Below are 13,492 nucleotides of genomic sequence, written 5' to 3'. Positions count from 1 at the left end.
TTGAGTGACATGGCTCAGAATTGTTCGTAATAGCGCATATGCATTCACTCTTTGTCTTCTCTTACATTGTAAGTTCCTAAATTTCTGGTAGTTCTTTTTTGTTTCATAAGTATGTATATTCTAAAATCGTATCTTCGATCTCTAATATATACCAGGTTCTACGTTGTGTATCAATAAATGACTGACTTCAAGTTCTCGTACTAGGATTTGATTGTTTCAGAGATCGGGTTTGGTACCTGCATTTCGAGATAGAATTAGAAGGAGAGTGTTTGAATGAGTATCTGTAGTTGTTCATTGAGCTCATTGACTGTTGAATCACGAATGCTGGGGTTTAATTGCTTCCAATGAATTCGTATAGAAAATTTGCTATTTTAATGTGATCTTAGTCGCTTCTTGATATGTACGGATTTTAGGTTTGCATTCTGTAAGTTAAAAATTAAAATAAATACCTTGATCTCAATGTTTTCACTTTTATAACCATCCAGAGGTTATATTTTAAATTTATCATAAATACAGTATGTTTCAGGTTTAATCATTCTGGACTTCTCTCTCAAAGCTAAGGTATGGTGCTTGTATGAACTAATGATTCCTTTGTACTTGATAAGTGTCTAATTTCGAATCGCAAATACAATACGTTCGTTTGTGCTCACCTAGTTCTTCTTGGTCTAAATTGCGTTATTTCTGGGATTCCTATTTTGTATAATAATTCAAATACTTCTAATTACCATATAAGGCTTGGCGTTTTATGGATAGAGTAGATGAGTTTTGGTTGTGCCTGTTATTCGAACAAGAACCTAGATATTGTGAATGTAAGTAGTTGCTTCTAAGCTACCTCCAAAATAAAAAATGTGACTGTTTACTAAACCACATGGAACTTTGTAATGGTCGTCTAATGTCAAGAATGGTTTTTAATTATTTTTAGATTGCACTAGCGTAAAATTGAAGTATCGCCTTTAAAGAAGGTAACCTTAGACCGTAATGTTTTGTGCTATTTTAATTTGAGTCTCCAACGAAACAGAGAATACAGTTGGGATTGCATATATGCCATGTTAGTAAATGTCGACACGCATAAGGATTAACATCGCATCCTTATTTCCATTTCAGCAGATTGTGTTATATTGACTGTTTTACAATATCTCAGTCTAGTCACTTATTGGGTATAAACTAAATATCTGGTCATTACTACAGACCAGTGGCTGCACAGAGATAGATTTGTGCAATAACATGTCAAAGAAATTCAGGGGGAATTTTTAAAAACAAACTAGATATTTTACAATGAGTTTATTGAACATTAGCCAAATATCTCAATGAAACTGTAATTTTCTCGAAGCACTTAATATTCAAAATGTCGATCTTATTAACTGTAATACCTTTTTAAAATTGTGTGGCAAAGTTAGCATCGTTGTACACAATCCAACTGAAATTACGCTGAGATTTGAATAATATTCAGACGGACTGTAAAGTTTTCATGTACGCTTCAGCTTGTTCTAACCATCTTGAGTAATCTTCAAGTTGTTGATTTATCATGCTTTGCGGGAGGTTTTTTGGTGAATAAAGAAACTTCCCATGGTATAGTTTTGTTCTTACTGTATTCCAGTCACTAGACAGCCTGTTCCAATTAGTGACAGTATATTGTGGTTTAGATATGTCGACTATTGATAAATGTCTCACTAGGTTTTGTGATCTAGAACTACTGATAGGAACCAAGTTTTCATTATGGTTTGTTTTAGATACTAAAGAGTTTGTACTTATGGCATTCATTTTTGTCTCTGTACAAGTGTGTTTTTCACTCCTCAATAGATAATCATCGCTAGAATGTGGTCGTTTGTTTTTTGTATTATTCGACAAATTAGAATTGTATGAAAGATATTCATTACATGTAGCTTTATTGTATAGACTAGTATCCACATAATCCTGTTGATTAACTTCACGCGGTTCTAAAAATATGCGCAGGTCATTATCTCCCCTTAACACCCTATTCCTGCAAAAAGTGATCTTATATCTGCTATCAATATCATATAGGCGTTTTTCGATTTCATTACACCAGCTAACTAGTTCATTTTGCATTGAACATAATTTGTAACTTGCTCCTAGTACTTCCTCATGATTTTGCTCCATTTTCTTTAGTAATTTTGTCATACAGTCTGATCCTGTTTTGGTTTGAAGATGGTTATGGACTGAAATGTCGCTGTTACAGATGTCGGTATTTTCGTTATTTATTGATTCTTCCGATCGTTCGTATACCGAGTAACCTGTTAACATATTCTGATTGATTTTTGTTTTATAGCAGTTGATTGAGTTCATTTCATCTTGTACTGTTTCAGAAAATCCATACGATTTAGCTACATTTAGTGTTTTGAATCTTATACTGTTAGTGAAGTCTTCAGAATTACTTAACAATGAAAAATTCAGGAGGTTTTCATCAACTTGACTAACCAGTGCCAATTCTGTCTGATTTTTACTGTTTTCAGTTTTCTCTCTGCTTGGTATTGCTTGCAATTCACGTGGTGATTCATACTGGACACCTGTGCTTTTCCTAAATTGACCATCGCTATTTTCAGAAGGCTTAAGTTTGTTAACTAAAGGCTCATTTTCTGTGCCACTTAAGTTTTGGGAGACTGGGTGTTCATTAGAAAGCTTTAAATTGTGAATATGATTAATATTACTCCTCGAAGTACCATTGTTCTGTGTCTGGTTGCTGGTTGACTTATTATATGTTTCTATGTGGAGTAGCTTAATTCCATGACAAGGACCAAAGGACTTTTTATGGAGTGATCTTTTAAAGTACTTTTGCTTTCTATCAGTGACGTTCGTGCAGCTTTTATTTTTTCTATACTCTAATACCATATTCTTATAATAAACATCACAAGGATGGTCCCACGTAGATTGACCTGTGAAAAAATTGAAATAGTATATATCCCCATTGGTATTCATACAAGGTTTCCAACCAACCGGAAGCGGAGCTTTGATCCCTTCATATACTAAGGGATATAATTCTGGTTCTCGTTTCAGATTGATTCCCAACCATCTAGCATAACTTATGATTTCTGGTTTAGTGAATCTACAGCGTTCATATTTTTCTTCTAATATAACTTGTCCATTAGTACAAACTGTCATGAGATTGGATTTCTTGTTTGTTTGTGACTAAATTTAATTTCTAGAAGGAGATGTGAAAATTTATCAAAAATGAGGTATGTATTTTGTAGGTTTTAAATAAACATATGAAAATAAGTGCAATATAAAATCATCGTGCTGATACATTTCATTTGTTTAGTATTACCTTTCTGTGCGTCATGTTTTGTAATTTTAGTTTTCGGATATGCATACTTAAGTGTATTGATATGAGTTAGCTAATTGGTTTCCGACTAGTGTCAAGCTAAATATATTAGTGACATAATTGACCTTAAGGTTATATTACTTTAGTGATACGTAAAACAGCTTCCTCTGCACTTAACTTAGGGTCGAGAAGCAGGAGAGGATACAATAACTTTACACGGGATAGTGGTTCAATTTTAGCAGTTATATTGACTCAAACACTGGCTAGAGTTGGGGATCTGGCCATCCTCTAATCTAATTGGTCTCGGTTGCTAATTAGCACATTTTATTAGAAAGGATTAATATCCTCTTTTGATAATCGCAGATGGGTTGGTTTGGCTAAAATAGTGTCTAAGATATTAAACTCAGTTTGGTTAAGGGTCGTAGATGTCGATTATAGAAAAACAAAGTTGGTTTCAGTTTTGAAACTAGACACACTTATCTCTTACCAGATTCTGGAATGTAGGTGTATTCACCATCTTGATATGAACTTTTGCTTCCTGTAGAACGATGGTTCATGGCAGTGTTTGGCATCAATAGATGTACCAAAAAAGTACAACGTGGAATCAGCTAATTATTAAATGGTACCAGGCTTATTAGCGGATTTATAACGTAACCAAATTCGAAGAACTTACGGGTCTGTGGAAACATAACGAAAAACTAATATTACTACTTTTACCTATTTTTAATTAGGCACTGAGTGACCGACTGACGATACAAAGTTGTGTAAAGTGAGTAGTCAAAAGAATGCATATACATAAAAATTATCAACCTTTTATTAAATATTTGTTAATAAGTGAAAAGAAACCTAATTAGAACGTGAATAGAAATTGTCGTAGGAATATGAATTAATCTTTATTGCACACATTAACCATAGGAGATGAAGCAGTTGGTTGCTTCGACCACTTGACATATTTTAGATGCGCGGATTTAGAAGAGTCAGTTAGCGCAGACCGGATCGCACCACTTTTGGTGTTGGCGAGGTAGTTATTGGTCAACGAATGAGCTTATACATCCCACAATAGTTCACTCCATATTCATCTATGGAAGTGTGACATTATCTTTGAGAGGAGAAAAATGCGTATAGTTTGCTTTACTAACTTTGAGGCCTTGGTCATGTTTTGTGCAACAGTTGAGTGAAAAATGCTGTGGTTAGTCATGGGTCACCAGATAAATATAGCAAGTTACTGAATATTTGGTAATCAAGGTGGTTGGGACGTGCTTTATTCATGCTTAACCGACACGTCTCTTGATTTAAATGTAGGCCGAAGTAACACGTTGCAAAAAAGCTGTGAGCTTCTTGACGAACGAATGATGACGCTCTGTGCAACCACCAACAATGCCGGTAGATTCAGACGAACGCGATCAGTGGTTGAAGACACTGAGTAATAGGGCACAAAATAAGTCACAAAACGAGTAGAGGTGTTTTTACTTTTCTGTTGGTTTTGAGTTACAGTATCCACACCTCATTTTTTATCTTTGAACCATATCCTTAATGCTTAGTTTTCCTTATCATAATTGCTACCATACTATTTCGTCTCTTCTATTCAATTTGATAGTTTCATTTCGTTGAGCAAATTTAGAACGACAGGTCCGGTACGGACGTATTTGTGCCAAATGTTATGCTGATAATGTTTCTTCTGAGTTTTCAAAGCCACATATCTTGAGGATGCTAAGTCCTACTAACAATTTATATTGGAAGCACTACAATAAAGACTTTAGCATTATTTATATATTGCTCAAACGCGGTTGTGTTTGAGATCCTAAATTCCTTTTATGGCTTTATACTAATGTTCTCAGAACGATCAGTTGTGAATTTACTATCGTATAAGCTAAATCACAAATAATTGTGCAAACTAATATTAAAAATTAAATTCTATTCACCAATAATAACGACTCCTACTGTGCAAAGAATTCTATGACCAAACATAATCATATTTGCATCAATATATTAAATGAACAAAGCAACTGACATTTCTTTGCAGATGCTCTTAAATTAAGAACATCTGCAACAGCAATCTGATACTTAGTTTCCAGATAAGTGACTGCAGTCGTTGTGAAACCTGGCATAGCTGTACACCCATACGTAATTCACAAAAACCATAATATGAGGGAATATGTCTACCAAAATTTCAAACAGAAATGCTCAAGTATTTACATTTCCTGAAATAATGTTCTCAGAAGATGGCAGAAAATATCGTTTTCGCTTAAAAGCAAAAATGAACCAACGATTAAGAAAGTACATAGAATACACTTACAACTGATAAAAAGGAAACTGACAAAAATCAGAAATAACAGGAGAGATTAGGACAATTTGATAATCGAAACAACTTAATCGTGTATGGTTTCGATCGTATTATAAATAATATAATTGTATGTTGCGGAGTTTTCTCACCATTGGATTTTGTACAGCTTTCAATAGTTTTGTGACAAGTTGTTTTGAAGTAAATGATTTATTAATTGCTGCGTCTTCATACTTATGCATAGTTTTATTTGTTTGATTACATTTAATTTGAATTGTCTAGTCACTTAACTAATTTGATGTTACGGATTTTGAAAATTATGCTTGTGTCGGGCTTGGTGACCCGTGTTAGCCCTGGCAATGATGGTCTCTCAGCTGATCCAGCTTTCTTTTGGAAGAGTCGAAGGATGGAGCCTCAACCACGTGCTAAGGTAATGAGTTCCACTCGTTGATGATTCGATGGGAAAGTCGGTAGTCAGCTGACAAGTAATTCGTTCTGGGCTTGTGAACATTTTGGAGTGTCCTCGTAAATTTTCTGTTTTGGGAGACAAGAAAAATGAGGGCATATCAGGTGAAAGTTTATCACTGAGCAATTTGACAACTGTAATCAAGTCGCCTCTGATTCTTCTATATGACAGTGGGAATAGGTTTAGCTTGGTCAGTCTAGTACCATACGGGAGCTTCGCTATTCCAGGAATCAGATTAGTTGCTGTTCTCTGAATCCTTTTCAAGAGTTCACTGTCTTTTTTAGGCAGGGACTAGCTGCCTGTATGCAGTAATCAAGTTTAGGACGCACGAACATTGTATACAAAGTCAGAAACGTTTTAGCGTCGAGATGATTAAAAGCCCTGTGTATGGACCATAAAGTTTCAAAACATTTGGCGGCTATTGCACGGCAGTGTGCAGTAGTTTTTAAGTCTTGACTAACGATGACTCATAAGTCATTGTGTGTCTGGACAATAGGTAGCTCAGTGTTATTTATCGTATATGTATCTGTACCCTGGTGGCCAATATGCATCACAATACACTTGGAAGTATTTATCGGCAATTGCCAGGTTTGGGACCATTCAGATAATTTCTTCAGGTCATTTTGGAGTTCTAAGCTATCGCCCTTACTTTGTATCGCTCTCCATATCTTGACATCGTCAGCATAGAGCAAGACCGATTACGATAGCAGACGAAGGAGGTCATTTACTTACAGGAGGAATAACACTGGCCCCAAAACTGTACCCTGTGGGACTCCACTAATCACAGTTTCCCAGCTAGACAACTTGGAGTTCACCCTTGCTCTTTGTTGACGCCCAACTAGGAAGTCTTTTATCCACATCAATAGATTGCCTTCAATCCCGACATTCCTTACCTTATATAACAGCCGGTTGTGTGGAACTTTGTCGAAAGCTTTGCTGAAGTCGACGTAAGCTACGTCTACAGGTAACTATTGGTCCTTAAGAGCGCACCAGCTTTCACGAGCGAATAATAAGTTAGTGAGACAAGAGTAACCTGTTCTAAAACCATGCTGCTTTTCGGAGAGGATCCGGTTTTCATCGAGATACTTTAACAGCTCCTTCCGAATAATCTTTTCAAAGATTTCAACAACCACACTAGATAGGCTAATTGGTCGGTAATTCTCAGGCTTATGTTTTGTGCCTGTTTTGTAGACAGGACTTACTATGGTGTCCTTACAGTCTTTTGATAGAAAACCCTGGGTTACGGATAGATTAAAACATATACTTAAAGGGTTCGCAACAAAGTTAGCTAATTCCTTTAGTAACCTAGGATGCAGTTCATCGGGTCCAGTGGATTTACCTATATCAAGCTTAATTAACAGACCAAAGACATCGAGTTCTTTAATGGTCACGCTGTCCAGTGTTTGTGTGGGGGGATTTTCATGGACTGGTGGGAAGGGTGTTTCTATGGTATATACATTGCTGAAGTAGACTGAGAAAACTTGAGCCTTACCAAAGTCATCCTCCCCTAATGATGAAGTATTACTGTTCCTCCATAGCGAGGGAACATTTCTTATTTCTGTCGTTTGGCTTATACAGGATTACAAGCGTTTAGGGCATTCTATGGATTCCTTAGTAATTTTCTCTTCGTACAGCTTTCTGGACTTACGGAGGGTCGAGGCACAGGTATTCCGAGCTTTTTGATACCGAGACTTTGCCTCATCAGTCCCCAGTAACCTAAATCTATCCTACACTTTCCTTCTTTTACGGAGAAGCATGCGAACCTCCTTACTGAACCATGGTGGGGAGTTTCTCGGCCCCCTAGGTGTAGTCCAAGGGATGTGGGGTCGGTAACTTTTAATTATAAATTTCGAAATACGTCCCAAGCCGTTTCGATTGATGACTCTAGGTCTATTGTCCAATCTAATGATGATGCTGAGTGCATGACGTCTTTTACGTGTGCTTTCCAGCCGTTAGGTCTAGATTGAGCTGAGGCGTGCTCGTGATCGACAGTTATATGGAAGTCAAAGCTTAAAACTGCATGATCACTTTTGCCCAGGGGTGGCATGTAATCCAGGTTTGCAACGTCATCCTCATAATGAGTCAATATAAGATCTGCAGATTTCCCCAGTCCACCATGGGTGCATTAACGTCCCCTCGGATTAGACATCGATCACTTCGTGATAAAGTGTTGAGACTGCTTAGCAGGACCTCGTTTACCTCACAGCTTGGACTGCGATAGATCAAACTAAGCAGCAACTCTTGTCCCCTGCATTTCAGGCGGCAGCTAACTAATTCATACGTCTCACTCTCATGGGATACACTGTCGATAATGGTGAATGGAATAGCATTCCTAATGAATAGAGCTACTCCCCCTCCTTTACGCGTTTGTATTCTATCGGCCCTTACTAATGTAAAACCCTCGAAATCAAGTTCTCTACTATCTATAGACGGCGTCAGCCAAGTTTCTGTGACTGCGATTATGTCTGGCTTAGTTGAGTCAATCTGTACACCTAGTTCCGATAGCTTGTTGAGAAAGCCCCGGGCATTGGTATAACAGATCCGAAGCCTATTTAGGTGGCCTCGTGCTTCACCCAGAGTGGCTTCGGCATCATCCTCTGTCGAAGCCTCACAACCCGAAAATTTACAATTTCTAAATTTTCCTCGCCAGCGTCTAATCTGAGCTGTAGTTCTTTTTCGGCTTCCCGTCTTTTTATACGGTCCGCCAGCGGTAAGTCCTTACTGTGAAAAACTCCTGAACCCTTTAATTTGTGTTCATTTTGTAAGATTATGTCGCGTTCTTTTGGGGATTTGAAAACTACTTTGAGTAGTCTAGACTGATTTGGCTTCAGATGCGCTAGGTTTCCTAGTCTATACACCTTTAGCAAGGTGACTCCGGAGATGTTTTAGGGCATAACTTAGTTGAGTAGCCGTTTTATCAACACAATGTCATGCTGAAAACGAGCTTTCGGTTCTGAGCTCTCACCGTCTTTGATTCTATGGAAAATGACTGATCTGTCGCTGTGATCAGACTTCGGCTTTTCGACCACTTTGGTGGAGGTAGAATTCCCTTTCACGTCATTTTGTCGTTTTTCCCTTACGACCTGTACCTAATCGTCGACGTTGTTTGGAGTAGTAACCACAATCGCGTCAGGCGTACTATGGGATTCCGGAGGGTTGAGGACCACGTGGGAGTTCGGGTCGTCTTTCGCGCTGGACACTGACCGAGCCCTGCGGTTTCGACTTCCGGAAGTTCCCTTCTGGGTGCCGTTTTGGATACGGGAGACAGAAGAGACATTTTTTCGCGAGTTTCTGGTTGGGACAGACCTCTTTGGAGGATGTCCTTCCTCCTTTGGACGATGTGGCTCAGAATTTCTTGGACTCACTTGTGCTTGCTCTACATCAATCTGCGTGTCAACAGATCGCGTTCTGACCAACGTGTCCCGACCGCGCTTGCCGAGACACTTTTTCGCGGCATTGACCATTGAGATGGCCTCGGTTAACAGGCTATTTGCATCCAGACAGCACTGTTGACATAGCCATATGCAACCATACTTACTGAAACGTTTAAAAGTCGCAGGCGTTAGATTTGTGCAAACTCCGTGGTACCATCCTTTGCACTCGTCACACTGCACGCCGCTGCCGTTCATGCTAGGTTTCAGAAATATTATCAGCTTTCAGATAAAAGCTGATCTCAGAGACAAACGCTGAGGAAAGTTTTAATCTGTTTATTCTCTTTGTTGTCGTCATTTATGTCAGTTTATGACTGAATGTATCATTCGTGCCTATGGTTTTCACTTTCTGTATTGTTTGAAGTGTACAGCAAATCGAGCGTTTGATTGTTTTGTGTACTGAATTTTTGATGCGAATTGATATTATTGTTGATTGCGATGACTGCGTTTATGATTCCGTGTATCGGATAGCACTACTGTCTTACGGAAAGCTATAAAAACTGTAATTCTTCCTTATTAATACTTTTCGACGAATACCGGTGTTTGATATTTATTGCAAGTAAGATGAAGATTTATTTATAGTAATGTGAGATTTTCAGTCAAATGTGGTCATTTAAGCTCTAATATAAGGTGTCTATATAACTGGTATGTCATGAATACTGGAGATTAGATAGGTTTACGTGATTTTTTAGTCTTTACTGTGTTCGTAAGTATTTCTTATGCCTGAGTATCGTTTTAATTCAAAGAGTTTGTGGTTCCATAAAATACACATGTAAAACTTTTCTTTCACTTGAAATTTATATTGCTAATAAGGCTCTTATATGCGGCCTTCATCAGTTATCGGAATGGAAAATCAGGTTGAAAGAAATTAATAATAACAACACACATCTCATATGAGGAACAGTCAACAATATGAAGTATAGTTTCGGGTTGCTTGAGTGATACTGTTGAACGCTGTCGTCTGATTTATGGTACAACATGAAGTCAGATGTCTCACAAACCCTATAAATTTTTTGTATTATAGTGATGTTGAAGAAAGAGAAGTGAAAAAAAAACCACTTACTGATCAGCAAACATGAAGTTAAGGAGATGACCATATCTGCAGTGCAGAACATTTCGGTAATATACGGCCAGTTAAAGTCTTCCATTATGTAACTGACCAACGTAATAGATTCCGACTTTCTATGCCAAAAATCTTTTTGGCTCATGTTTGTAACCTTAGATTGGTTGCACTTCCTACTGAGAAATCTTATCACCAGCAAAAATGGACAATAACGTTTGCCCACATTCCACTCATGACTATGTAAAGACTATAACTATGCTGAGTTCACATAGGTTATTCTAGCTTCTGGACAGACCGATTAGTTCATTCTTCTTCAGTCACATTTAACCTTGTTAACTATTTGCTTATCAACCTTGACTGTTTTTGTGCGAACGTTAGTGTGTGTTTTGTCTCATGCCTGTAGCTTATTTTCGCCTGACTATAAATATTGATTCACGCTTGATTGAATCGGCTTCTCAACTGCGCGTCTTTTACTTAGGCTTATCTCCCTCGTCTTTACCCCGTCTCCCTGATTGTCTGTCCAGATTAACGATTACATGATTTATACGCGTAGGAACATTATTCTCGTATTTGACTTATTTTCATTCCGTCATTCACTAACGCGAGTTAATTGATAATTATATGTGAGGATTGACGATATGTGTAAGTCGGCAATGATAATCACACGATATACCTGGAGTTAGATCTTGGGCCACACCAAAACTTTGTAAAATTTATATTAATGAAGGAGGGTTATAATAATTTAAAAAAAAAAGCCACTTGGGTATTGAAACTGTTTTCCTGGCTAAATTTTAGAAATATAATTGATCCCAACCCTTCAGATTTTTGGAATCACTTCCATTTATGCAGTGCTTTGTGTATTCGTCGCCATTCTTTTAGCTTGGTTTCCTCAACCTAACGGAAAACATTAGCTCAAAATATTGACCGGGCAAAATAAAATAAGTCTAAGTAGTCCTATCATGATTATTTCATCACAAATGCTTAAACTTCACTAGTCATGAACACTATCTAAAGTATCCCTCAACCTTCAATTTTTCCTTCTTTGTTTCTTTGCTCTTCAGATATCACACCGTAAATTAATATGGAACGTGTGACTTTGTCCTACGCTTTCATTGATACCCCTAAAATTTACTTGAGAACATTCGAGAAGTACAAAATATAGCGTCAAAGTTGACGTCTTTCGCTGACTGCTTATGTATTTACCACATTACGTCTTATTATAGATAGCTATAGACTTTAATTCCATCCCTTCATGACCAACACGATGCAACCTCCGTAAACCGTACCAGCTCACATATTATTCATCCAAGTCTGACTAACTTTGATATTTCATTGTATGAAAAACAATACACCCGTTTTTATGATATTTGTGTCTTATAACATATGACTCCAACTGAGATTACTTAACATCAGTACACCCTAAAGTATTTGTCACAATTTGGTCTTGCCTGTAAACTGTTATGCATCATGTAACGTGTTGTTTTTTTAAGAATATATCACTAATAAGTAAATACAAATACCTGGCAAACTCTATTCGTTTAAGACAGCGGAATTTAGGTATGATAATTCAGGTGAATAAGGGTCAAATTGTACTCTATTCAAGGTTTTCAAGGTGTACGTTGTAAGAGGCTTATTGAATTGTAGATGTAGGACTGAACGAACAGGAGCTTAAGAAACTTAAGCACACTAGATCCATGTCTTTCTAGATGGAGACGAAAAGGTATAATGTTTGTACGCATTCACTTTTCAGCAGAATTTCGCATTTGATGCTTCACTCAAAGTAAGAAAAACCAGAGGGTCTTGGAGTAAAATTGTAACTCTACTTGGGATAAGATCATTAGGTAGAAAGCGAAACCCAATAATATCTTTAGAGAGCGGTAATTAGATAATCGGTAAGCTGCATAACTCTTTTCCATAGAAATGATCGGACCTACAGACCCAAGTGCATTGAGGTTTGCCCCATATCATAGTCTGTGGGTATCAGAAAGATCAATTGCCCTACTTTTTAGATACCAGGGACTTTTCAAGATATTTTTGTTGAAAGAACTGCTGTAATTTATTCAAATCTTAAAATTCCATGGATAGTGAAGTTATATTTTACATTGTTTCCATTTAAAATCTAGATATTTCTAGAAAAAACTAAAAATTGAAAGTTTTTTGTGCAATTTCTAATGGCTATCATTAGAACAATATGTAGAATTATGGCCCACTTCGTTATTAGTACGCTCTAATGAAGGGCTTAATCCTAAAATTGTTGACATGTCATGATGTGACTACCTCATACATATGATCTTACGTGGAAGTCGCATCAACGTCTATACTGACTCACCGTATGTAACAATTAACAATATAATGCTTGGATTTTCTAAAGAACACATTTAATCTCAAGATAGATTATATTTTATATGGCAAATTATACAGATGACCAAGTCTACAAGGCTGGGTTATGCCATTCATCTGGTTCAGATGCATGACCTGGTGCTTTCAGCTGGATGTATTCATTAAAACTAGTGAGATCAGCATAAACTGTTGAGGAAGTACAGCACTATTTGTTTCAGGGATTTTTTTTACCGCTACAAGTAATTTGGAAAGCATGAGATTAGTAAAAGAGTCGAAGCCCGTCAAGGAAAATAATACTGGATGTTAACATATACAACGAACTCCATTGTCGTTAGTATGAATATAGCCAAACTAAAGAAAACATGCTTTATCCTTCCCCACTATTTATTGATTTTTAACCATGGCCTTCCGCTCCTAACCCTCATTTTCAGTTTTCGAATCTCTCTAATGGATAAATCCAAATTATTCTTCCTAAGTGTCATGTCTTTTTATTTTTCTTATTACAAGTAGACAGATAACTCACTAATCTTATGGATGTTGGCCAACTAAGGCCGATCAAAAGAAGCTCATACGTCCTAAATTCTTGTGAGATGTTCAATGTTTTATTTTTTTTCTTACCCTGAAAATTTTACAA

At 37.1% G+C, this 13,492-nt stretch overlaps 1 protein-coding gene across 1 annotated transcript; it reads right to left on the bottom strand.

Moving 5' to 3' along the window:
• Positions 1-1,446: 1,446 nt before the first annotated feature.
• Positions 1,447-5,800, bottom strand: Smp_135920 (hypothetical protein; the record flags this gene model as incomplete). The annotated part of the gene is made up of 2 exons (XM_018789527.1): positions 1,447-3,129; positions 5,711-5,800. 2 exons carry the CDS (start codon positions 5,798-5,800, stop codon positions 1,447-1,449), a joined length of 1,773 nt encoding a protein of 590 aa, XP_018654962.1.
• Positions 5,801-13,492: the final 7,692 nt, after the last annotated feature.

The sequence above is a fragment of the Schistosoma mansoni genome, chromosome W, assembly GCF_000237925.1.
Source record: "Schistosoma mansoni strain Puerto Rico chromosome W, complete genome".
In the NCBI taxonomy this organism is placed as follows: Eukaryota; Metazoa; Platyhelminthes; class Trematoda; order Strigeidida; family Schistosomatidae; genus Schistosoma; species Schistosoma mansoni.
Note: the sequence above shows the minus strand (reverse complement) of the source record. Positions and strands in the feature narration are given on the sequence as shown.